This window comes from Rhinatrema bivittatum, chromosome 4 (genome assembly GCF_901001135.1).
Source record: "Rhinatrema bivittatum chromosome 4, aRhiBiv1.1, whole genome shotgun sequence".
In the NCBI taxonomy this organism is placed as follows: Eukaryota; Metazoa; Chordata; class Amphibia; order Gymnophiona; family Rhinatrematidae; genus Rhinatrema; species Rhinatrema bivittatum.
In genome coordinates, this window is record NC_042618.1 from 111,805,544 (window position 1) to 111,832,196 (window position 26,653).

Below are 26,653 nucleotides of genomic sequence, written 5' to 3' on the forward strand. Positions count from 1 at the left end.
ACTGCAATGTGTTTACTAGCATTCCCAAATACAGTGAATTACGGCAATCAGTTTTTGTTAAGACTAAAGATTGAAGAACCATATGAAAATCGTACGGTTCAAGCAGTGGTTTTAAACGCTTTAGCAGTTGTATCTTGTAAAATGAAGACTTTACTACAGAGGAAACATGATGTTGCATAGAAAGCGAAGAATCAAGAGTTACTCCCAAATTTCTGGCTCTATGTACGATGCGAATAGTAAAATTATCGAAATTCAAGATTACTGGGGCATTAGATGCATTAGGTATGCTGGATAATAGCATTATCTCGGTCTATGAAATTTTAATCTGTTGTGAACTAACGAGGGTCTTGTCGGGAAGGTGCGCACTGCAATATGCGGCTCCTGCTGACACACAGCTCCGACTTCATGGTGTGCGGTAACAGCTGTCGCTCCTGCGGGGAGTCACGTTCGCATCTTTCTTGGGCTGGCTTATGCTCCTGCTACATCTCCGGAGGGGAAGGCAGTACAGGAGAGAAGAGCCATGCTGCGAAACTCGATTGAGCACCGAGAGCATCAGGGTCTGCCGCTGGTGCCTTTCCTTTTTGGTGCGGGAAAGGCAACCATCTTGGTGGCAGCAGAGACCTCTAGGGAGGCAGGGAATTCCCACCTCGATTATCTCCGGCTGTGCAGGACCCCAAGTAAGGACAGGAAGCCTCTGAGCTAGAGGAGGATCTGCTGGGGGGAGGATTCCTCCACCTTTCCCTCAGTTTGTGCTGCTCCTGCACAGGAAATATCTGGTCTAGGAAGGCGGTGGGGGGGTGGGGGGGGCAAGAGGCCTCAGTCCCAGGTTTGGCCTACTGGTGATTTTGCAGCCTGTGAAGAGATCCAAGGTTTCAGGGAAGAAGGGGTCTGCAGGTATCCAGAGGATCCTAGGACTGTGGGCTCGCCCGGGTAGCCCCAGGGATGACTCTGAGGAATCAGAAGGTTCCGTTGCATCAGCAGATGCCTCTCCTGGAGCAGGAGAATGGTTCAGGACTTGAAGCCAGAGGATGGTCCACTGGAAGTGCCGGTAGCCGAAGGGGATGATCTTAAGGTGGTGCATCTCTTCTGCAAGGAGAAAATCTTACAGCTTTGCACAAACACACATACTTATAGATGCACATTCACAGTTAAATTATGCATTTATAACGGATTTTACATGAAAAAAGAGTATTCAAAAGTATAGTCTTCTGAGGCAAAAATATCACTTATAATATGCATATTATATTTACTTGCACTGCTGTGGTGCCAAACAGAAAATACAGCAAAAAAGACACTTGGAACTCCTGTTGAATTAAACTTTTTGAAATGTGTGCTGGGTGTGGGCTTAGCCCTCAGAAAGCCATGAATAACCAGAATTAGTGTTACAATACAATAAACCTTCCATACCAAAACAACCCTTACTGCCAGCACTCTAAACAGTAACATTTATTTATTTATTTAATTCTTTTCTATACCAGTATTAGTGGTTACAACATACCGGTTTACATCCAAACTGAAGGTAGAAAGTACATCAAACAGGGAAAGGGGATGGGACTGAAAGGAACAGGAGAGAAAGGTAGCCGGAAAATGGCAAACAAGAGGTCAGAATAAATAGATAATAAGTTAAACAATGTAACATAACTTAACAAATAAGTTCAAGGTAATGAACTGATGCAGAAGGGGGGTTGAGGCGCAGGGGATCTAATCTGGGCCTGTTTGAAAAGCCAGGTCTTTAACTTATTTTTGAATTTGATGGCACAAGGCTCAAGTCGGAGGTTTGTGGGTAGTGAGTTCCAGCGGGCAGGACCAGCAATGGAGAAGGCTCGGTCCCTCGTGGAAGTACAGTGTGCCTTCTTGAGGGATGGGATATGGAGGGTTCCTATGTTATTTGCTCTGGTGTGGCGGTCTGAGAGTGTGAGATGGAACGGCTCGTCGAGCCAGTTGGAGTTGTTTGTAGATGGATTTGTGAATAATAGTGAGGGTTTTTTAGAGGATACGCGAGGGGATCGGGAGCCAATGCAGCAAGTCTTTAAGGATGGGGTAATATGGTCATATTTACGGGCACTTGTGATAGTTCTTGCGACCGCATTCTGAAGCATTTGAAACTGTTTTATGATGGAGTAAGGAAGGCCTAGGAGTGTAGAGTTACAATAGTCCATCTTGGATGAAAGGGTGGCTTGAATGACGGTCCGGAAATCATAGGTATGGAGTAAAGGTTTTAGTTTTTTCATGACATTAAGCTTATAGAAACCTTCCTTGAGGATAGAGTTGATATATTTTTTTCAGGTTCAATTGCTGATCAAGCAGGACACCAAGGTCTCGTACGAAGAGCTGAGAGGAGATGGAGCTATATGCAGGGTCGCTTGCTAGGTGGGGTTTAGGGATCTGTTGTTGGGAGATGAAAAGCAGTTCAGTTTTGGAGGTATTTAGGGTGAGGTGGAGAATCGTGAGTAGGGTGTTAATGGAAGCAAGACATTTCTCCCAGAATTTTAGAGAATCAGAGATTGAGTCGTGAATAGGTATGATGATTTGTACATCATCGGCATATAGGTAGAATTTGAGGCCAAGGTCGGATAGGAGCTGGCAGTGGGGGGTAAGGTAAATATTGAATTGGGTAGATGAGAGGGAGGAACCTTGAGGAACTCCTTGGGAAAGGGAGTAATGAGTAGATTTGGCATTGCCTATTTTGACAGAGAATTGTCTATTGGACAGGTATGATTTAAACCAAAAGAGGGCTGAGCCTGAGATGCCTGTGTCAGATAGGCGGGAGATGAGGTGGTTGTGGCTTATTGTGTCGAACGCTGAGGAGATGTCAAGTAGAGCGAGGAATAGCAGTGACCTTGGTCCATGCCTCTGATGAGGTGGTCAGAGAGTGTGAGTAGGAGGGTTTCAGTATTGAAGTGCTTGCGAAAACCGAATTGTGAAAGGTGTAGGATATCATTGCTTTCGAGGTAATCGATGAGTTGGGTGTTGACTACCTTTTCCATGATTTTGGTGATAACAGGGAGGTTTGAGATAGGACTAAAATTGGTTGGGACATTGGGGTCTAGCGAGGGTTTTTTGAGCAGGGGTTTGACAACTGCATGTTTGAGTGTGTCTGGGACTGTGCCAGAGGAGAGGGAGCAATTGATGATGTTGGCTAGGGGTTTGGCGATGATGTTAGGAATGGTGAGGAGTGCTTTGGTGGGATGGTGTCTGTGGGGTGGGATGCAGGTTTAATCTTTTTGAGAATAGATTCAATTTCCTTGGATGAGGTGAGGTCAAGGGTAGTAGTGGTTGAGCTTGGGCCAGGGGGTGTGGGAGGTGGGGTGAGGGGGAATCTGAGGAGGATGTTTGCTATTTTTTTGTGGAAGTAAAGTGCTAGTTTTTCACATTTGTTACTAGCTTCGTTGTCAGGGATGGGAGGAGTGGAGGACTTAGTGAGATCTGCAACGTAGGAGAACAGGGCTTTGGGGTTGTACTTGTATTCATGTATTTTTGATGCATAAAAGACACGTTTGGACTTAAGTGTAGAGAGTCTGTAGGAGTGCAGGGCAGTTTTGAAGATGGATGCATGTTGGGGTGAGGGGTATTTACGCCAGATTCTCTCACTCAGTCTGAGATTATTTTTCATTATTTATAACTCCGCAGTGTACCATGTTTTTTTATTTTTTGATGCTGGGAGCAATTCTCGGCTGGTGACTGGGCATAATTTGTTCGCGATGTCAAGGGTGAGGTTGCTCCATGAGGCAAGTGCAGTTTCAGGGTTGGTACAGTCGAGTTTGGACAGAGGTGGAGAAAGCTGAGATCAGGTCCTCGCTGGAGCAGGATTTTCTGAAGACAATGGTGGCATTTTGTGCAGGGGTGTACAAGGTCGGGGCATTTATCGAAAGCAGGGTTTCGATGAGGGAGTGGTCAGACCAGGGAACAGGGGTGCATGAAGGTGTTAGGTGACTGGATGCAGGAATTAATGAAAATAAGTTCTAGGGTGTGCCTAGCTTTATGGGTGGGGGAAGAGATAAGTTGTTTAAGGCCAATGGCGTGGAGTGAATTAAGAAAGGTTTCACAGGACGATGAGAAGGGGAGGGAATTTACATGGAGATTGAAGTCTCCTAGTATAATGGCTGGGATTTCGATATTGATGATGTCAGAAATGAATTCAATCAGGGGGGAGGGGTTGAGGTCTAGAAGGCCAGGGAGGGTATAGACAAGGCAGACTTGAGTTCAGGGGATTTGAACAGGCCAATTTCAAATCAGGGGGGGTATCAATGTTCACAGGTTTGAGTTTTAGATGCTTTTTAACTGCTAAAAGGAGGCCACCGCCTCTTTTCTTAGGTCTAGGGATGGTGAAAATATCATAGGAGAGTGTGGGGAGCTGATTAAGGAGGGCAATGTCGGAATCCTTGAGCCAGGTTTCTGTGATGGCGCAGATTTCCGGCTTGCAATCAAGTAGTAGCTTGTTGAGGATTGGGTTTTTTTTAGAGAGAGATTGTGCATTGAAGAGAACTAAGGAAAGGGTTGTAAGTCCCAGTAGCTGTGTCAGGGGGGAGATGAGGATGGGGAGAAGGGATTTGCGATGAGCGGGCAGGATGGTGTGGGGGAGGAATGGGGGGGGGGGGGTGTCTGTGGGAAGGATAGTGAATGCGGGGGATTGGATAGGTTGTCGTCATGCTGAGACCCGGGGGATTAAGCAAGGAAACAGATGATAGCTGAGATAGCAAAGGATGACAGCCAGGGGTGGGAACAGCAGATGGACAGCAAAGGGGGCGGGTTGGCACAATAGAGGCCCAGTTGACAATAATTAGCTAGATTACCAAAGGGGGGGCAAATACAATAGTAAAATAGGAGTATAATTAACACTGAGGCTAGAATAAATGTACAGTTAACAAAAGCAGTGTGGCAATGGTAAATAGACAATAGAGGTACAATTAACAATAAATAGCTGGATTAGCTTAGAGGGGGCGAATACTGTATTGAGAAGCGGGTAATGAGATAAAGCAACGGTTCTAGTATAATGGTTTAATCAGAAAGGATGGGATGTTAGGAGGTTAGGGACAAGGGGGAGAGGGGCTGGGCGATAAGGAGTGGGGGGGTAGGAGGGAGCACTATGGGGCGCACTAAGGGGCAGGCCCCTTGGTCGCACTCCTTAGACATGTGACGCCTGCGGTCGGGGCCTTCCTTTTACGGGGCAAGGTAGGCCAGAAGCAGAGTCACAGGGGGACGGTCCTCTCGTGGAGAGAGGGCCGGCCTTGCCTGATGCTGGTCTCTGGTCCAGGCGGTCGTGGTGGACGGATGCCGTGCTCCTGACCCCAATGGGTCTGTGTTGGCCGCGCGGAGCTTGCGGAGGTCAGAGTCGGGTGCAGGGATCCGGCCGAGAGGGACCTACGGTCGGGGCCTTCCTTATATGGGGTAAGGTAGGCCGGAAGCAGCGTCAGCAGGGGGAGGTCTTCTTGTAGAGAGAGGGCTGGCCTTGCCTGATGCTGGTCTCGGTGGACGGATGCCGTGCTCCTGACCCCGAAGGGTCTGCGGAGCTTGTGGAGGTCCGAGGCTGGTGCAGATTGCTATTGATTCCTACAGATAAATTATATGATAGCAGATTACCTCATCTCGGTCACACATGGAGAATACAGACAGATCCTGGCCAAATACAGGATAAAGATACCAGAAAGTATAAATAGAAACATAATGGAACTGGATCCTACAAGCCAGCCTCTGTAAGCAGAGCAACCATGGAAAAGGCAGAAACATTACCATTCTTCATAAAACATTAAATAATACAATCAGGAAATCATCAATCATAATAGTAAAATCATAGTCATATAAAAAATATATTTCAAACCAGTTAACATAGATTATCCCAGGACAAGCAGGATGATAGTCCTCACATATGGGTGACATCATCAGATGTGAGGACTATCATCCTGCTTGTCCTGGGATAATCTATGTTAACTGGTTTGAAATATATTTTTTATATGACTATGATTTTACTATTATGATTGATGATTTCCTGATTGTATTATTTAATGTTTTATGAAGAATGGTAATGTTTCTGCCTCTGTCCAGGGCTCCATCTGTCAGATGGAGCCCTGGTATGCAAAACTTCTGGCAAAAGTTTCTAGAAACTTTTGGCTGGCACTCTGAGCCTACTGAGCATGCCCAGCATGCCATGATATTCTCAGCCACAGGGGTCTCCCTTCAGTCTCTTTTTTTCTGCCTTGCTGTAAGCAAAGCAGATCAGGAGCTCTGGGAAATTTTCCTTCATTTTTCCTTAAGGGAAGAAAACTTTTTTTCAGTCACATTTCATCATAATTGGGTCTTCCTTTGACACAATCTTGGTGAGTACAATTTTTTGGTTAGTTTTCGGTCGATTCCGGTCACCTCACTCTCGGTTCCCACCGGTCATCGACCGTTATTAGGCCACAACTTTTATCATGGCCTTCGGCTTCAAAAAATGTCCAGATTGTAACCGGACTATGTCCATTACTGACCCACATTATGACCTTGTTCTGTGCCTGGGATCAGGTCACGATGTCCGGGCTTGTTTAACCTGTGCCCAGATGACACCGAAGGGCAGGCGTGCCCGTTTAGACAAGATGGAAGAATTGTTTAAAAAAATCGCATTGTCATTGTTGACATCGTCCCCAAGAATAACACCTCCCTCTGTTGCTGATCATCGAGGTGAAAAAAGAACCGATGACCATCCGTCACCGGCACCATCGATATCCTCTATAGCATCTTCTTCAGCATCGAAGGATCATCGAGAAAAGAAATGACCACGCCATCGATCCATCGGATGGTAAGGCATCAACATCGACATCGAAAATCATCAAACCAATGCCAAAGAAAGTCCGTGTACTGGAGCCAACTCCACCAGCTGTACATGAGGAACCGCAGCGCTCTCCACCGGGCTTGTTGTCAGAGGATGTGCCACCACGAGTAATCGTGGAAGTGCCAATAGCGCCAGCAGTACCTTCCCCAGTGACAGAGGACACAGTCCCAGTTTCCAGGGAAGAGGTGGCTAGTATAGACCAAAAAGCCGTCGTCGAGGCTTTACGGAATTTACAGCCTCCGACAAGTACCATCAGTACCGATATCAATTCCTGCATCGACATTGGACCAGTCAATATTTCAGCCTTTGCTGAATAGACTCGATGCCTTGATAGGAGCCTTTCCTCCAACACCGGCACCGATTCCACAGATGCAACCATTGACGCCATCGATGCAGACGCACCCACTGGTGGCTCCTGCCATCAAGATTACTGGATCATCGGATGAGGACGATAGGGACTCCGATTCCGTCCCAGGGCCATCGGGCCTTCACCGACATCGAGTCCCGAAGAATCCATCGATGCCAGTACATCCAGGTCCGTCAGGTGGTACCTGGAATCGATTTCCACCGATGCCATCGAGGCCCATCTATTCCCCATCAATGCCCTCATTATCATGATGCCAAAACACATTCCAGCAAAATCTGCTTTTAAATCAAAGCATCATATACAGCCAGAGGACCCTGACTCCCCTTATCCTCAAAATACTCCCCGGAAGGATATTGACACTGATACGGAGTCAGAGGAATTGCAATCGGAGCCCTCTCCACCAGAGAGAAAGAAATCCCTTCCTGAAGATTTGTCATTTACAAATTTTATTAAAGAAATGGCGGACACAATTCCCTTTGAATTGATAACAGAGGAGGATACCAGACAGAAGGCCCTAGAAGTCCTTCAATTCGTGGGCGCACCAAAAGAAATAATGGCAATCCCAATCCATGAAGTCCTTTTAGAACTACAACGGATGTGGGAACATCCCTGCTCAGTCCCAGCAGTAAATCGGAGAACAGATGCCACTTACTTAGTGCAACATGCTCCAGGGTACCAGAAGCCCCAACTGCCTCATCATTCGGTAGTTGTAGAATCGCCTCAGAAAAAAGCCCGAAAACAAAAACCTCACTCATCTGTTCCACCAGGAAAAGAGCAACGCTTCCTAGATACCTTAGGAAGGAAAGTTTATCAAGGCTCCATGCTGGTAGAACGCATTGCAGCATACCAGCTTTATATGACACAGTACCAAAGAAACTTGTGGAAACAAGTACACGGTATTGTGGATAACCTTCCTCAGCAACAACAACTAGCTTTGACTACGTTAGTTGAAAAAAGATTGGAATCTGGTAAACACGGGATGAGAGCAGCTTATGACGAGTTTGAAACATCAACTCGTCTATCAGCCTCAGCAATAAATGCAAGAAGATGGGCCTGGCTCAAGGCCTCAGACCTCAGGCAGGAAGTCCAGGAAAGGCTGGCAGATCTCCCTTGTGTTGGAGACAATCTTTTCGGGGAAAAGATTGAAGCTACAGTATCTCAGTTGAAAGACCATCATGAGACACTCAGACAGCTCTCCAAACTGCCAGCAGACCAGCCATCCTCCCTAAGAAGGCCAACTCGAAGGGACACAAGGCGACCCTTCTATAGACCTAGAAGGTATTACCCACCTGCCTCTTCAGCACGTCAGTACCGTCCATCACAAAGAAGACGTCCACGTCAGCCAAAACAACAAAAAACCCAGCAACCACCCCAAACTGGACCAGCAGTGGGTTTTTGAACCAAATTAAGAGAACCAGAAGCCTCTTTCTCAACCCTATGCCCTCCCTACCAGTAGAAGGTCGACTTCATTATTTCAAACACCAATGGAGTCTCATCACAAAAGACCAATGGGTATTAGCCATACTAAATCGGGGATATCGCCTAAAATTCAAAACAATACCCCCGCATTCTCCACCCATTCCACTTTGGACAAACATGGTCATCACACCTCAACTCCAAGTAGAACTCTCTACTTTGCTGACTGCCAGGGCCATCGAACCAGTGCCCCGGTCTCAAGGTACAGGGTTCTATTCCCGATATTTCCTAATTCCAAAGAAAACAGGCGCCCACACACGTTATCTTTACATACATACATACATACATACATACATTCATTCATTCTTTCACACATTCCATCTCTCATATACATGCCTATGCTCTTACACACACTCCTTCTCTCTCTCCCCAACACACATTGTGTATGTGTGCATGCCTTTGGGAGACTGTGTGTGTCACATAGGCTCACACAGGCACTCGCACAGAGGATCTCACAGAGACATACACACAAGTTCAAGTTCTGACACAGACACACATTCAAGCATTCACACAGACACATACACATTCACACAAGTTCAACACACATTCTCTCTCTCTCTCTCTCTCTTCCCCCCCCCCCCCATCCCTCCCCTCCAGGCCATGGTTTGATGAGCTCTACTGCGGCCCCTTCCATCTTTCTCTTCACGTCGGGCCATGATGGGATGAGCTCCTCCATGGTCAAGCCTTTCCTTCGGCCCCGCCATCCTTCTTGCGATTTGAGGGGGGGGGGGGGGAGGACGGAAAGCCGTGAGTGCACACGCACAGCTAAGAGGGAAAACTGCTGCAGCCTTTCCTCATTTTCGGCCGCTGGCAGGTTGAGCTCTGCTGGTAGCCCTGCATAGTCTCCTATTGCTACCATGGTGTGCACACCTGGTCATGCCGGGCCTGCTTAAATACATTTAGTTCTTTATATTTGCTATCAAATATTAACCTGTACAAGCGTACAAAATTAATCCAAAATCTACTATCTCTAAAACACAATTCTTAACATTTGCAAACAATACTAGCGTTAAAAACTAATCATGAAGACTCGAGCGGCAGTACTTCACTTCAGTAACCATTCTGTAGTCCTAACATTCTAGATATTGAGAGAGAGTTACTGCACAGGGTAGTGCAAAGAAATAAATTCTCTTGCGTCTTTCTGGCTTTCAGGAAGCAATCTACCTCTGTTTACTGAAGAGGATGTTGGGGAGGTACCCGTAATGGAGAAGGTTTTCATGGGTAATGATTCAGATGGACTAAATCAAATCACGGTGAACCTAGAAGATGTGGTAGGCCTGATTGACAAACTGAAGAGTAGTAAATCACCTGGACCGGATGGTATACACCCCAGAGTTCTGTAGGAACTAAAAAATGAAATTTCTGACCTATTAGTAAACATTTGTAACTTATCATTAAAATCATCCATTGTACCTGAAGACTGGAGGATAGCAAATGTAACCCCAATATTTAAGAAGGGCTCCAGGGGCGATCTGGGAAACTACAGACCGGTTAGCCTGACTTCAGTGCCAGGAAAAATAGTGGAAAGTGTTTTAAACATCAAAATCACATAACATATAGAAAGACATGATTTAATGGAACAAAGTCAGCATGGCTTTACCCAGGGCAAGTCTTGCCTCACAAATCTGCTTCACTTTTTTGAAGGAGTTAATAAACATGTGGATAAAGGTGAACCGGTAGATATAGTATACTTGGATTTTCAGAAGGCGTTTGACAAAGTTCCTCATGAGAGGCTTCTAGGAAAAGTAAAAAGTCATGGGATAGGTGGCGATGTCCTTTTGTGGATTGCAAACTGGCTAATAGACAGGAAACAGAGAGTAGGATTAAATGGGCAATTTTCTCAGTGGAAGGGAGTGGACAGTGGAGTGCCTCAGGGATCTGTATTGGGACCCTTACTTTTCAATATATTTATAAATGATCTGGAAAGAAATACGACGAGTGAGATAATCAAATTTGCAGATGACACAAAATTGTTCAGAGTAGTTAAATCACAAGCAGATTGTGATAAATTGCAGGAAGACCTTGTGAGATTGGAAAATTGGGCATCCAAATGGCAGATGAAATTTAATGTGGATAAGTGCAAGGTGTTGCATATAGGGAAAAATAACCCATGCTATAATTACACAATGTTGGGTTCCATATTAGGTGCTACAACCCAAGAAAGAGATCTAGGTGTCATAGTGGATAACACATTGAAATCATCAGTATAGTGTGCTGCGGCAGTCAAAAAAGCAAACAATGTTGGGAATTATTAGAAAGGGAATGGTGAATAAAACGGAAAATGTCATAATGCCTCTGTATCGCTCCATGATGAGACCGCACCTTGAATACTGTGTACAATTCTGGTCGCCGCATCTCAAAAAAGATACAATTGCGATGGAGAAGGTATAGAGAAGGGCTACCAAAATGATAAGGGGAATGGAACAACTCCCCTATGAGGAAAGAGTAAAGAGGTTAGGACTTTTCAGCTTGGAGAAGAGACGACTGAGGGGGGATATGATAGAGGTGTTTAAAATCATGAGAGGTGTAGAACGGGTAGATGTGAATCAGTTATTTACTCTTTCGGATAGTAGAAAGACTAGGGGGCACTCCATGAAGTTAGCATGGGGCACATTTAAAACTAATCGGAGAAAGTTCTTTTTTACTCAACGCACAATTAAACTCTGGAATTTGTTGCCAGAGGATGTGATTAGTTCAGTTAGTATAGCTGTGTTTAAAAAAGGATTGGATACGTTTTTGGAGGAGAAGTCCATTACCTGCTATTAAGTTCACTTAGAGAATAGCCACTGCCATTAGCAATGGTAACATGGAATAGACTTAGGTTTTGGGTACTTGCCAGGTTCTTATGGCCTGGATTGGCCACTGTTGGAAACAGGATGCCGGGCTTGATGGACCCTTGGTCTGACCCAGTATGGCATTTTCTTATGTTCTTATGTTCGTAAAAGATTTTACAAGTTTAAATGGAAAATGTTTGCCATTTGGTGTGAGGGCAAGACTGTAGAGCTTGTCTCATGCTCCATACAAAATCTACTTAATACCTTCTCCATCCTAGCCTTTAGATTCTTGTGGGATAAAGAAACTGGCCTGGAAGTTCATATTTTTGGTGGCAGTTATAACTTCCTGCAGAGTTAATCATCTCCAGGTTCTAATTACTTATTCTCCATATTTATTTATTTATTTAAAAACTTTTCTATACCGTTGCTAAGTTAAATACCATCGCAACGGTTTACATGTAGGCACGTATTTAATGTAGGTAAAAGTGTACTATAGTGCATTCTAACAGGTGCCGTCAAAGTTTTGGTTACAATATATCATTATACATAGTCATTTAGTGAGGTAGTTCATGACCAATTGTACCAAGGTACTTACACCGGTAGTTTTATCACACATAGTATTATAGTTATGCTTTGTGGTGTAGAAATCATAGACTAATCTACTGTACAGTCTTAAGGGACTGTGTGTCGGTGCCTTTCTGTCTTTTCCCGAATAATTTCTCTCTATTCTCCTGTCTCTTTGTAAAATGCTTGTTTAAAAAGCCATGTTTTTAAACTTTTCTTAAATGTCTTGAGATCATTTTGCAGTCTGATCTCTGGAGGCATTGTGTTCCAGATTATGGGTCCTGCTAGTGATAGGGCTTTTTCTCTCACTTGGGTCAGTCTTGCTGTTTTAACTGATGGAATGGTTAGGAGTGCTTTATTTGCTGATTGGAGGTTCCTTTGTGGAGTGTGTACCCGTAATGCTGTGTTTAACCAATCTGATTTCTCATCATAAATTAGTTTGTGAATGATACATAAGGTTTTGTATTTAATTCTGTGCTCAATTGGTAGCCAATGTAACACTGCTAGGGTTTCAGTTATATGGTCCCTCCTTCTTTTTCCGGTTAGTATTCTTGCTGCTGTGTTCTGAAGTATTTGCAGTGGTCTTAATGTTGTATTAGGTAGTCCTAACATAAGGGCATTACAGTAATCTGTGCTGGAGAAAATTAGTGCCTGTAGTATTGTTCGGAAGTCCTTTTGAGTTAGTAGTGGTTTGTTTTCTTAGTACCATGAGTTTTGCATAACCCTCCCTCACCTTCAGTGATATGTGTTGTTTTAGATTGATTTCAGGGTCCATTATTGTTCCCAGGTTAAGTACTTTCCCCGCTAGTTCAATTCTTTGGTTGTCTTTGAGTAATATTGAGGTTTGACTGATTTCAGAATTTTTTCTTTCTAGGTGTAGGAATTCTGTTTTATCAATGTTAATTACAAGTTCCATTTGTGTCAGTAATTGTTTTATAATGCTTAGGTACATGTTGGCTAGGTTTAATGTTTTCTCTAGAGTGTCCTCTATGGGTAGAATTAGTTGAATATCGTCGGCATAGATGTAGTGTATAATTCCTAGCCCTGCAAGTAAGTGGCATAATGGCAGCATGTATATGTTAAAAAGGGTCGCAGATAGGGCTGATCCCTGTGGAACTCCTGTTTTGAGATTAATTTTTTCTGATAATGTGTTGTTGATCTGAACTTGGAAAAACCTGTTTTTTTAGATATGAACTGAACCATTTTAATGTTAGGCCATGTAATCCGATTTCTTCCAGTCTATTTAGTAGTATTTCATGGTTTACTGTGTCAAAGGCTGCCGATGGGTCAAGCATTAGTAGAATATAGTGTTTACCACTATCAAAGCCTCTTAGAATGTTATCTGTTAGAGAGTAGCAGAGTCTCAGTGCTGTAGTGTTTTCGAAAACCGTGTTGAGCTGGATACAGTATGTTACTGTTATCCAGGTGTTCAGCTACTGTTTCTGTACCGTTTTTTCAATTAAGTTTAGCTATTAACGGAAGATTTGATACTGGTCTGTAGTTGTTCAGGATCATGGGGGTCACTGTTTTTTTTCTTAATTATTGGTTTTATTATTGCTCCTTTCAGTATATCTGGCATTGTTCCTTCTTCTAGGGATAGGTTTATGATTTTAGTCAGTGTATGGGTGACTATGTTAGCTGATTTCTTCAGTTCAATTGTAGGTATTGAGTCAATTTTGTGTGGGGCGGGGTTTACATTTTTTAGCATATGTTCCAATTCCATTTCAGATATTTCAGTGAAAGATGTCCATGGGTTGACATCCCTTTTTTGCATTTTAATTTCTTGGTTGGCAGAGTTTGGAAGTTTGTCTCTTAGTTTAATAATTTTGTCACTGAAAAATTTGGCGATTTCATTACATTTTGTTTCTGGTAGGTTTTGTGGTGATTCTTGTTTGTCACTGGTTAGGTTTGATACTATTGAGAATAGTGTTCTTGGATTATGTGCAATTTTTTCAATTTTATTGCTGAAATATTCTCTCTTAACATTGAGTATTAGTTGTTTGTAGTAAGCTAGGTGTTTTCTGTATTTAGTTAGGTTCTCGGATGTTTTGTGTTTTCTCCATTTTCTTTCCAATGCTCTGAGTGTCCTTTTTGCATCTTTTACTTTTGTATTATGCCATGGGTTATGTTGTCTTGCTTCTTTTTTCTGTATCAGTTTGATGGGGTTTATTTCATCAGCAATTTTTTTGGTTGTTTCTAACCATGTTTCTGTGGCCGAATTACTGTTGTTAAAATCAATATCTGTTAGTTTATCTTCTAGTTTGTCTTTTAGTTTTTCAATATTAAAAGGTGATCTATATTTGCATTCTAAGGGTTTATGATTTTGTTTGATTTGGGGTTTAAGGAATTTTACGTCAGAATGAATGAGGAAATGGTCTGACCATGGAATTTGTGTGTATTCAGATTTGCAGTGTTCTAAGTAATTGTGGTTGATGAAGGTGAGATCCAGTGAATGTCCAGCTTTATGTGTTGGTTTGTTTGTTATTAGCGAGAAGCCTAATGCTGTCATTGCGTCTAATAGTGCTTGGCATGTGTTAGATAAAGGGTGGGCATCCATGTGAAGATTAAAATCTCCTAACACTATGGTTGGTTTAGAGATGTTTAAGTGTGTGGTTAGGAACTCAATTAATGGCGATATATTTAGTTCTAGGAGGCTCGGTGGGCAGTAGATAAGGCATATTTGTATATTGTTGGTATCAAACATGGCAATTTCATGATTTTGGGGGGGGGGGGGGGGGGGGTGTTATTTGGATGGGTTTTCATTTAAAGGTTTTTTCAATAATTAGTAAAAGCCCTCCTCCGCGTTTGTTTAATCTGGGGACTGAAAATACTTCACAATTTTTGTGAGCTATTTGATTTTTTAGAACTACATCTGCTTTTTTTAACCATGATTCTGTTATTGCAACAAAGTTTGGTTTGTTGTCATACAGTAAATCCGTGATGATTGGGAATTTCTTTGCAACTGAATGTGCATTTACTAGGATGAATGTAAGCATGATTAGTTTGTTTATTGCAGGAGTTATGGAAATAGACATGGGGATACTAAATTTTATCACCCATCCCAAGTTTTCTCTGAAGGTTCTGTCTGACTCTATTTTAACCAGTCAGTTGTCCTCCCAGCATTCCCCAGGCTACACTTGCAGAGAGGTAAGCAATTCCTGCACAGTTTGAATTGCAGGAGAGCTGTCACCTTCTCTCTGGAGTAGACTCTTAGAAGGGTTACCCAGCCTTTTGTTTCATTTTATCCAAACAGGAATACCCTTCCAGAGGAGGTGAAAACCAAAACAGTGAAAGAATTCAAAGTAGCATGGGATAAATACCATGGATCCCTAAAGGCTAAAGGATGGAAATGAAGAAAATAATTCATGGGGTAACTTTCTGGTGCGGCGGTTACTACCCTTAACCAATAAGCCTTGATACTGTTGATGCAATTCCACCATTGCTCTCTGCTTCAACAGCAGGGAGAAAAGGGGAATTGAATTTGGACAGCAACCAGCGAGGGCCCTGACTTTTATGTCTAGGGAAACAAGTATGGGGGTAACTTGTTGATGCAACAGTTAATACCCTTAACCAATAAGATTGATACTTTGATGCAACTCAAACATTGTTCTCTTCTTCAACAGCAAGGCATACTTTATTTATTTGTTTGTTTGTTTTTATATACCGACATTAGATTGAGATATCACATCGGTTCACATGAAACTGAGAAAGCAAATAAGACATGGGCTGCTTATTTTTACAGGCTAACATGGAGAACAACTTAGGAGATACAGAGTAACTTGGAAAGCTTAATAACTTAGAGTACTTAACTTATTTTTACAGAGTGACTTAGAATACTTAACAGGCAACTAATTTTTACAAAGTGTCCTGATAACTTGGTGGCTTGACAGCTTGGACATGATGACTTAGTTGAAGTTGAGTTTAAACATTATGAAATAAATTCATTTGGGTTTGATATTAATGTTAATTAAAGAGACCATTGTGAGTTATTTGTGTTAGTTACTGAGACCATTAATAGTTACCTATGTTACATTTATGTACAGAATCAAGGGTGAGGGATCAGCTGGATACAATGGGCGAGAGGGGAGCCCTTTGGTGGTAGAGTTTTGAGTCTAGTGCAGTGATGGCTAACCTATGACACGCGTGTCAGAGGTGACACGCCGAGTCGTTTTGGCTGACACGCGCAGCGTTTCAAGGACTATCAGGAATTTATTTTTTTTTTATCGGCTGCGCCGAGCCTTTTCTTTTTCAGCTGCGCCGACCCTTTAAAATGTGTTTTTTAGTTTCCCCCTACCCTCCACCAATGCCCCCCGGGCGCAGGGAGGCTCATGCGTCGCAGCGATGAGGCTCAAGACAAAGATCGCGTTCAAACGCGCTGATGCTCCTCCTTCCTGCCTGTGCGGCCCCGGAAGTAAACATTGCCGGAGCCGCGTGGGCAGGAAGGAGGAAGAGAATCAGCGCGTGCAGAAGAGGAGGAGCCGCCACGGGTCGCTGCGAATCCCAAGTCGCAGCGGCCCAAGAAGAGGAAGAGGCCCAGTAGCAGGGCTGCCGCGGCCCGAGAAGATCAGGGCCGCTGCAGAGCCCAACCTGCGGCGACCCGCGAAGAGGAGGCCCAGAGGTGAGAGAGAGGCTGAGGGCCCGTAGAGTGCGTGTATGAGGTGAGTTGAGAGAGAGGACCTGAATGTTTGCAGAGACAGCATGTGAGAGCCTCTGTGTGTGTGTGTGTGTGTGTGTGTGTGTGTGTGTGTGTGAGAGAGAGAGAGAGAGAGAGAGAGAGAGAGAGAGAGAGAGAGAGAGAGAGAGAGCATGTGCCAGTGAGAGCCTGTGTGTATGAATGATTGTATGAGAGAGAGCATGTGCCAGTGAGAGCCTGTGTATATGAATGATTGTATGAGAGAGCATGTGCCAGTGAGAGCCTGTGTGTATGAATGATTGTATGAGAGAGCATGTGCCAGTGAGAGCCTGTGTATATGAATGATTGTATGAGAGAGCATGTGCCAGTGAGAGCCTGTGTGTATGAATGATTGTATGAGAGAGAGCATGTGCCAGTGAGAGCCTGTGTGTGTGAGAAAGAGAAATGCATGTGAGAATGAGAACCTGACTGTGTGTTTGAGGGAAGAAGATGGAGAAAAAAGAAACAGAAAAAAAGACAATATAAAAGGAATTGGCAAAAAAATAAGAAAGGGAAGGTGAAAAAAAAGCCTGTGACCAACCAATTAGAAAACTAAGATCAGACAGCAAAGGCAAAAAAAAAATAATTTACTTTTTAGTGATTGGCACATATGTAATCTTTGGGAATGTGCAAGAGTAGCACTTTCTCTATGCGGATCTCACAATGTATGAGATTAGCATGGAGAAAGTGGAAGCCCACGGGGCCTGCACAGAGGAGGCAGCAGAATGGACTTCAGTGTCAGTAGCAGCAATCGGCACCTCCGCAATAGCCACGCGGCATCAGTGACAGTGGCAGCAGAGGAATGAGAGAGGTTCCGAGGTTGCTGGCAAAAGAAAGCGAGGGGGGGTCTGCCTTTAGTGTGTGAATGTGAATGAATGGGACTCTGCCTGGGGGTGTATGTGTGTGAATGCATGGGTGCCTGCCTGGGGGTCTGTATGTGTGAGAATGAATGTGTGCATGCCTGGGAGATGGGGAGGGAGTGTTGTGAACATGAATGGGAGCCAATAAAAAATCAACTGACAGATGAAGTTTGTAACGCTTGCTTGGACTTGAAGTGTACGAAATACCAACCTTCAATTGAAGATTTAGCCAATGAAATTCAGCAACAAAAAAGTCACTAAGCAGGTAAGGTAAAGAATTATTTGTTTTTGCTTTATTAATAAATACAGTATATATATATTAAAATTATAACTTTGTTATTGATTAGAGCTACAAATATCACAGAATTATGGATTTTTCTAGAAGTGACACACCACCCGAGTTATGCTAGGTTTTTTTTAATGAATTTTGACACACTGAGCTCAAAAGGTTGGCCATCACTGGTCTAGTGGAATTGTATTTGTCTGCGAGGATTAGTTCGGAATTTATTGTGGGTTTATGGAACTCCAGTAGGTGTGGGTGGGGTGGGCTAAGTCTCTGGAGGGAAGGCTTTCAGGAAGAGCCATGTTTTGAGATGTTTTTTGAAGGTTTGAGTCGAGGGTTCGGTTCTGAGTTGTGGTGGAAAGGAGTTCCTTAGGGTGGGTCCGGCTACTGATGTGGCATGTTTCCTGACTGCGGAGAGGTGTTCTGATTTTGGGGGGGTGGGCGGACAGTGAGGAGCCCTGATTTGGTGGACCGGAGACTCCAGCAACCAAGAGCCCTGACATTTACAATGTGGGAAACTGATAAGCATGGGGTAACCTACACGGCACAGTAGATACTACTATAAGCTTACTGGGCAGACTGGATGGACTATTTGGGCCTTTTCTGCTGTCATTTCTATATTTCTGTGTAATCAAATGGACTATATATAATTAGCTAGCAGACTGCATCTCCTTTTGTTTAACCTGTTGCTGCTGACCTAAGAAGTTTATCAGCCACACAATCCCGGTCTTCTCTCTGTAACAAATTGTTCAAGTGAACATTGTTATTGGACTGGGGGTTCCCGGGAGATGACATGCGAGTAGGAAATTCAATGCATGAAGGAGTAGCCTAATTGTTTAGAGCAGTGACTATGAACAAGGGAAGCCAGGGTTCAAATCTCACTGCTGCTCCTTGTGATCTTGGGCAAGTCACTTTAGCCTTCATTGCCTCAGGTACAAACTTAGGGCCTGATTCATCAAGATATTTTCCCATAGACACAGAATGGGAGAAAAACCTTAGTGAATCAGGCAATTAGATTGTAAACCCCCTGGGGATAGGAAAATACCTACAGTACCTGAATGTATTCTGCTTTGAAAGTGCCTGAAAAGCGGAATATAAATCAAATAAATATTGAGAAAAGCCCAGAAAGACCTTTTCTGAATATTCTCTGAAACAGTCTGTGTTGGTACTGTCAGATGACATTACCTACTTGTGTGACTAATTATCCTGCTGTCCTCTGAGAGTATTAATTACAAGTAAGAAACTTTGCTTATATAATGTACATGTATTGTGGATTTCCTGAAAACCAGAATGTACAGGTGGGTCCCCAAGACTGTTGAGAACCACTGCTCTAATGATAGTTTTACTGAGTCAGTTATTTCCACATAATGCACAGATGTGATGTTTTTTTTTAATGTAATATACAAATAAAAATGATTAAATTGCAAAGGGTGGGAATCTTTCAGGGTACATGACCAGGTTGTCAGACTGCTCTCCTTGTTTAGCTCAATGGCTCACTCACTGAGTCTTTCCTGCTATGCCTCTCCCTCCCTTTTTCCCTTACTCCAATCTTGATGATGTCTCTTTCTTCCCCCTTTCCTCACTTAATCCATGCTTTGCTCACATCCTCCTTTATGGATTCCCTTCCTGGCTCCCCCCCTTTCTTCATTCTTCTGTTTCTTCCTTCTGTCCCTCAGTGCCTCCTGTCACACACTTTTTTTTATTTCCTCACTTCCTTTCTCCCTTTCTCTTTCAGTCCTCCACTGATTCTGTCCTCCTAGTCTTCTCTCACTATCTCTCATCACTCTATCCATCATTGACTCCTTGCTTTTCTGTCTCTCCTTTACTAATTCCCTCCTTGGATCCCTCTCCTTCCTTCCTTCCCTTCATTTCCTCACTGCCTCTCTCATGCCTTTTGTTCCTTACTCCTTGCTTTCCTCACACCTTCTTTCTCCACTTTCTTCACTTCCTCTCTCTCACCCACTGAAAGGAAGACAACACACATTGGCATGAACAAAACAGAAAGGAAGCACACCAGGTGACCCTTACACAGAAAACACTGGACAGAAGCAAAGTGATCAGGTGTGGGAGTAGTGTTGTCTCGGTTTCCTGTGCTGGTGATACAACAGCAGCATGGAGATATGCACCTCCACACCAGTAACATAGCAGCAGAGACATGATGGGGGACTGACAGTCACCTTTTCAGTATGTCATGTACCAGTGAACGAACCTACAGCAGTCACAGAACAGGACAGAGGAGATGGGCCCAACGGTGCAGTGCAGTATCCATTTTTTACCCCAATGACCAGCATAAACAATGAAGTGATGGAGCAGTAGGGCCAGTTTGGAGCTATACTGCCAGTATGTCTACTTTTTAAGCCGATATCTGCATATTTTGGATGTCTCCCCATGGCATCTGTTCAATGCAATAACCAGATGGACATGCAGGAGCATGGTTTTTTTTTATATGTAGATATATATATATATGTATATGTATATACATATGTTTTATTTATATATATACAAGCCGTTAAGCCCGTTAAAACGGGCTACATTACATTTGTTTTCAGTCCATTTTCTAACACAGCACCCTTCTACACTTTTTCTCCCTCTCTCCCCCTTCCCCTCGTTCACTCCTCCCCTTTCCTCCACTCAGTCTTACTCACCCTCTGTCTCCCACTGCCTTCTTCCCCTCACTCTCACACTCCCTCCCCTTCCCTCAGTCACTCCCACCTCTCTCCCCTTCCCTCATTCACTCCCCACCCTCTCTCAATCCCATCCCCTCCCCCTCAGCCCTCCTCCACTCCCTTTTTCTCTGCTCCACAACTTCTTACCCTTCCACTTACTCACATCCCTGTCTCTCACCTCTCCCTCATTCTCCCTCTCCCCCCTTCCACTTACATCCCTGTCTCTCACCTCTCCCCTATTCTCCCTCTCCCCTCACTCTTCCCCACCCCCTACCTACCTCCCTCCCACACACTCACCCACTCCGCCCTCCCTCTCACTCAGGCCCTCCCTCTCACTCAGGCCCTCCCTCTCACTCCCTCAGTCCCTCCCTCCCTCTCTCTCCCTCAGTCCCTCCCTCCCCAATCCCTCCCTCCCCTCCCTCAGTCCCTCCCTCTCACTAAGTCACTCCCTCCCACCGTCCCTCCCACTCCCTCCCACTCCCTCCCTCCCTCTCACTCAGTCCATCCCTCCCTCGCTACTGGCCGCCGCCGCCCGCTACCGCCCGCTGCCGCCGCCGCTACTGCCGCCGCTACCGCCGCCCGCTACCGCCGCCGCCACTGCCACCCGCCGCCATGTTTTTTTTTTTTCCTTACCCTGCCTAAGACCGACGTGCTCGCCCGACAATGCGCAGTAGAGCTGCTCTCTACTGCGCATTTGCGGCACGTCGGTCAGGCATCATTTATCTAGTTAGATATATATATATACACACACACACAAAAATAGAGTATTCAAACAGAGTACTCATGTCAGCCTATGTCACAACACTACTGCTAAACTACTGGGCTAGTTTAACTGTCTCTCTTCTGGTTTCTGTATTTGATTTAAAGTTCAATTTCAACACAAATATACATGTATCCTTTTTTTGTAATACTGTAGGAAGAAGTGTTGCTGAGAGCTTACAAAGAATGCCATAAAGCTGTAATTCAGTGTAGCACTAATATTTCTTCAAGAAGAAAGGTAATGCTTCATATGTCTGGCCATTCTCTAGAGGAGCGACCCTATCGTGTGTCTGTAGACCCAGTCAGCATACATCTGCCACTCTCCAGAACACTTGCTGGTGAGGCATCGCTATATTCTTTCTTGATATTTGTTGTACCGTATCAGTTCTTAGCCCTGTTATAATGTAAAAAATGTAAAATATATAAACGTCTGAGCGCCATACTTTGCTAGGTAATTTTCCCTTGTATTCCCTCCTCCCCTCAACTTATTGGCATCAGTTTGGGTGTTGCAGCATCAGTATTCCCACTGAGGGGCACAGACCAAGGTAGTCTTCAGAGTACAATAAGTAAACTTCTTGCTTGGACAGTAGGTTCTTTCTATTCTAATCCCAACAAATCTGAGCTAGTCCAGGGAAACCAAGCAGAACTTGTTGCTGGTTTATCAGACTAATATTAGTTCTGTGGAGGAAATTTTTTAAATCCATTTATAAGGGTAAATACTGATTTACCTGCTTCAATTGCTGGTGTGGCAATTGCACTCCCTCAATTATACTGTTTTAATTGTATTTGATTTGTATGTTGAGATGTTGAACACTGCCTTGTAGCTACTGAAGAGGAAGTTTATAAATTTGGAAATATATAAATAATGTGGCTGAAAGTATGCATGTTGTATTGTGAAACTTGTGCATTTTTTTGTCACATTTGGAAAAGGTGTTGCCTGAGGCATGTTTGTTTAGGGAAGGAAAATAATGTGTAAACTGCATTTTCAATTCTGCATGTGCTGTGTTTCATGGAAAAGGTAGCTGCACAAGAAGGAGCCAAGTACCCATGGCTACTTTCAAAATGAAATTATGCATATATTTTCTTTTTGAAACTTGGTGCATAGTCTGTGGGTAAAAGCACTTGTGCTTTATCTTATTAAGAGTACAAATGTCATCTTAATACTATAGTGTTAAGGTTAACAATTTGTTCACTATCCCTTTGTGTATAATGTTGTAAAATTGGATTAGAACCAGTCCACTGCTTTTACTTTCTTCTCTCTGTTATTGTCATTTAGGTCTACATGCACATCTGAGCAGGACTGGAGTCATCTCAAGGCTACATGAATTTGTCACACCTGTAAGTAGGTTTTGCTTCTAATTTTAGCAATCCAGTCTTCTGTATCACAGGAATTGAATTACAGAGCATGGATATATTGTCACACACCCAGATTTTGGAGCAAGTCCGCCATTAACACCCTCTTTTCTAATCTCCACCTTGCATTAAACCCCTCCAAAACGGAACTTCTCCTCATTTCTCAATACCTACCCCCCCAAACCCGCCCTTGCAAATGATGCTGCATATAGCGCCTTTCCCGCACAGCATTGTGTTCGAAACCTTGGAGTTCAGATTGATCAGCAATTGAACCTAAAACACATCAACACAATCCTCAAGGAAGGTTTCTATAAGCTCGATGTGATGAAAAAATTAAAACCATTACTCCATGTCAGTGATTTCCGCACCATCATCCAGGCCACTCTCTCATCTAAAATGGACTATTATAACTCCCTCTTCCTAGGCCTCCCCCACTCCACTATAAAACCACTTCAAATGCTTCAGAGTGCGGTAGCTAGGACCATATCTAACGCCTATAAATATGACCATATCACTCCCAGCCTTAAAGACCTTCACTGGCTCACGATCCCCTCTCGTATCCTCTATAAAACTCTCACTACGATCCGCAAAGCCATTTACACTCACAATTCAAACTGGCTTGATGAGCCACTCCGTCACACACGCTCTAACCGCCCCACCAGAGCTTCTAATAAAGGGACCATCCATGTGCCTTCCCTAAAGAAGGCACACCTTGCATCCACGAGGGACTGAGCCCTTTCCGTTGCTGGGCCTACACACTGGAATTCACTACCTTCGAACCTCTGGCTTGAGCTGTGCGCTATTAAATTCAGAACTAACTTAAAAGATCTGGCTCTTCAAACAAGCATACCCTTCATAGCTCCTCTACACTCCCACACCCCTTGCTGCGCCAGCTTGTAACCTGAACCTATGTATAAAGTTATGTTACATTGTTTCACTGTTTTCTGGTTTTGCGTATTCCTGCAACCAGCCTGTTGCGCTTGTATTTCCAATTCCTTGCTGCATCTCTGTTCCTATGTAATCCCTTCCCTGATACCTGTTTATTGTAACTTCCAACCTGTAGTTCTGCTGTAAACCGATATGATGTCGCTACTAATATCGGTATAAAAAAGTCTTAAATAAGTCTCAAATACAAATTAAATAAAATCAGCAATAGTATGGATCCCTGGGGGAATTCCATACTCTGGACACCATAAAGCAGAAGACTCACTGCTGAAATATACTGTTTGGACCACATCCTTCAAATAAGAGCAAAACCACCTCATTTCACTCTTCCCAAAATCTATGTCAGAAAGCTTTCATAGTAGAATCTTGTGATCTATAGTTTCCTAGGCTGCAGTGAAATTCAGTAGTAGATTATCCTCCAGTACCATAAACAAAGTTTCTGTACTGAGCTTTCTTCTAAAACCAGACTGAAAAGAGTCCAGTATTCCACTGGTATTCAAACAAATCATATAATTGTTTTGCTACCAGCCAGTCAATAATCTTCTCCAAAAATAGAAGATTTGAAACTGGATAGTAGCTACTCAGGACCTTAGGATCCAAGGAAGATGCTTTTTTGATTGCTTTGTTTTTGTTGTTTTTTTTTTTTTAGCAGGGGGTGTACCATAGCTGATTTAAACTAGTTGGAAATAGCCCTTCTGATAGGGATGTATTGATGATCTTATGAATAGGCGGTGCAAAATTTAGAGACTGTTTTCACCAATTGGATGCGGCACAACTCTTGAATACAATTTATAGGTTTCTTCTTATCTATCATTATTATGATATCCTCAAGCTCCACATGAGAAAATCTTTGAAAAGAGGCCACCCTTTAGAAGTCACTATATACTTTCTTCAATGAATCACAGTTTTCCAACCTCAGTTTGGATCTGAATGTAGACATTTTACTAGAAAAAAAGGTAACAAAGCTGCTTTTGTCTAAATTAAATGTCAGTGTTTTATATTAACAGGTCCATTCAACAGATCATTCACAATCATAAAAGCCTAATTTTAAAATGATTTCTTTGCCATTACAATAGCGAGTTTATAAAATTTAGTGCTATTGCCATTTGAATTCATTTTCAACCAACTGACACTCAACAATCGAGAGATGCTCTTATACTTCTTGAATCTTAGATTCTCTAAAAATCAAGATGCTTTCAAAATAGTGGAAACTAAATCTACCCGAGTGACTGCGGGCTCAGATACTGCAGGTCAAGCTGGTGCTGACCCGTTCCCACACAGCGTGGGAACGGATGCCATTTTGCAATCTTTCAGAGCTGCCACTTGTGCTGCGATGGGGGAGGGGTTTTTACTGCCACCTCCTTCTCAGCAGAGGTTCCCAGGTGAAAGGGACCTTTTGCATCATGATTTGCCAGTAATGGAGGATAGCCCCGAGGGGGTTTCTGACTCCTCCTCTTCCTCGTCGGACTTTGTTTTACTGCTCCATAAAGCTTATAAAGCAAAACAAAATCAGGGAAGCAGCAGTCTGGCTTAAAATCCGTTTCTCTGGGGTCCAAGCCTATTTCCAAGAAACACTCTAGGTCTCAGGGGGCTGCTGACTCATCGAGACCTAAGTGCCCTCTCCGAACAGGGGTCCCTCAGACTGACTCAGATACCTCTGATCAAGTTACTGATCCTAGAGACCCAGACCATCAGTCCCAGCCCCCACAGGGGGGTAGATGGGGACATTGATGGACATCAGCAAGGGATTCACATGTCACGGAAGGTGACGACCGAAAGGTGATCCGTCTCTTTAGGAGGGAGGAGTTGGGACCTCTTATTCCTTCCATTCTCGCTGAGCTGGGCATTGAGGGTCCGCCCGAGGAGTCAAAATTGGGAGCGATGGATCCAGTCTTACTGGGTCTGAGAGGCCCTGCTACCTCCTTCCCTTTCCATTTCTCGGCTACGGTCTTGCTGTTCCGGGAGTGGGATACCCCGGATTTGAAGGTGAGTAAAGCCATGGATAAGCTATATCCTCTGCCGGAGGATGCTTTAGAGCTGCTTTGAGTGCCCAAGGTGGATGCGGCTGTATCCACGGTTACCAAGAAGACCACGATCCCAGTCACAGGGGCCATAGCGCTCAAAGACCTCCAAGACAGGAAGTTGGAGTTGCAACTTAAAAAGATTTTTGAGGTATCCACACTGGGAGTGCGGGCGGCCATGTGCAGTAATTTTGCCTTGAGAGCAGGCCTCCGCTGGGTTCAGCAGTTGTTGCAGGCCAACGCGGATTTCTCGGATGAGGAGGCTGCTCAAGCAGGCCATCTAGAAGCGTATTTATTTATTTATTTGTGTATTTATTTATTTAGAAGAGTTTATATACTGAGGTATAGCTAGCTGCCTTCACTCCGGTTTACATTTTAAACAACTTATTACAGGAGAAAAATATAATTGAGAACATTAACGCACAACATTCTTCTATGTGCAGTCAAAGTGAAAAGGGAGTAAATTATATAAAAAAAAAAATCGACTGATAACAGGCATTATACAAACAGAGACTAATTGGGTGATACGGTATACAGAGATGGAATCAGCGAGTACGGGAGCACGCGTTGCATATAAACTTGCACATGACTTCGGGTCTCGGAGTGTGGGCGGACAGCTTAGCCAACACCAGCTGTGAATGATTGCCTGAAAAGCCAGGTCTTGAGCTCCTTTTTGAATGATTTGGAGTCATTGATAGTGATTAGGTAGTCTGGTAGGGAATTCCATGCTGTCGGTCCCGCAATGGAGAAGGCTCTGTTCCTCGTGTTGGAGAGCTTAGCTGAAGGGAGAAGGGGTATTGCTAGGTTTAGTTTGCTGGTTGTTCTTGTTCGTTGTGGATTGTGTAGCTGGATCATGTTATCAAGGGTGTAGTTCTCTGTTCTGTAGATGGCATTGTGTAGGATAGTTAGTCTTGAACTTGATTTTTTGTTCGACTGGAAGCCAGTGGAGACTTCTCAGAACCGGGGAGATGTGGTCCGTTTTTCCTTGCCGGTTAGGACCCTGGCTGCAGCATTCTGCAAGAGTTGAAGAGGTTTTAAGGCCGATTTGGGAAGACTAATCAGGAGCGAGTTACAGTAATCGATACTGTTGAAAATAAGAGATTGT

General features: G+C 43.8%; 1 protein-coding gene across 1 annotated transcript in view; it reads left to right on the forward strand.

The window, feature by feature from the left end:
• UBR1 (ubiquitin protein ligase E3 component n-recognin 1) overlaps positions 1-26,653 on the forward strand; it is a 596,438-nt gene that overhangs the window by 182,055 nt on the left and 387,730 nt on the right. The window contains 2 exon segments of the mRNA XM_029598685.1: positions 21,387-21,567; positions 22,506-22,571. Coding sequence (XP_029454545.1) covers positions 21,387-21,567; positions 22,506-22,571 — 247 coding nt within the window.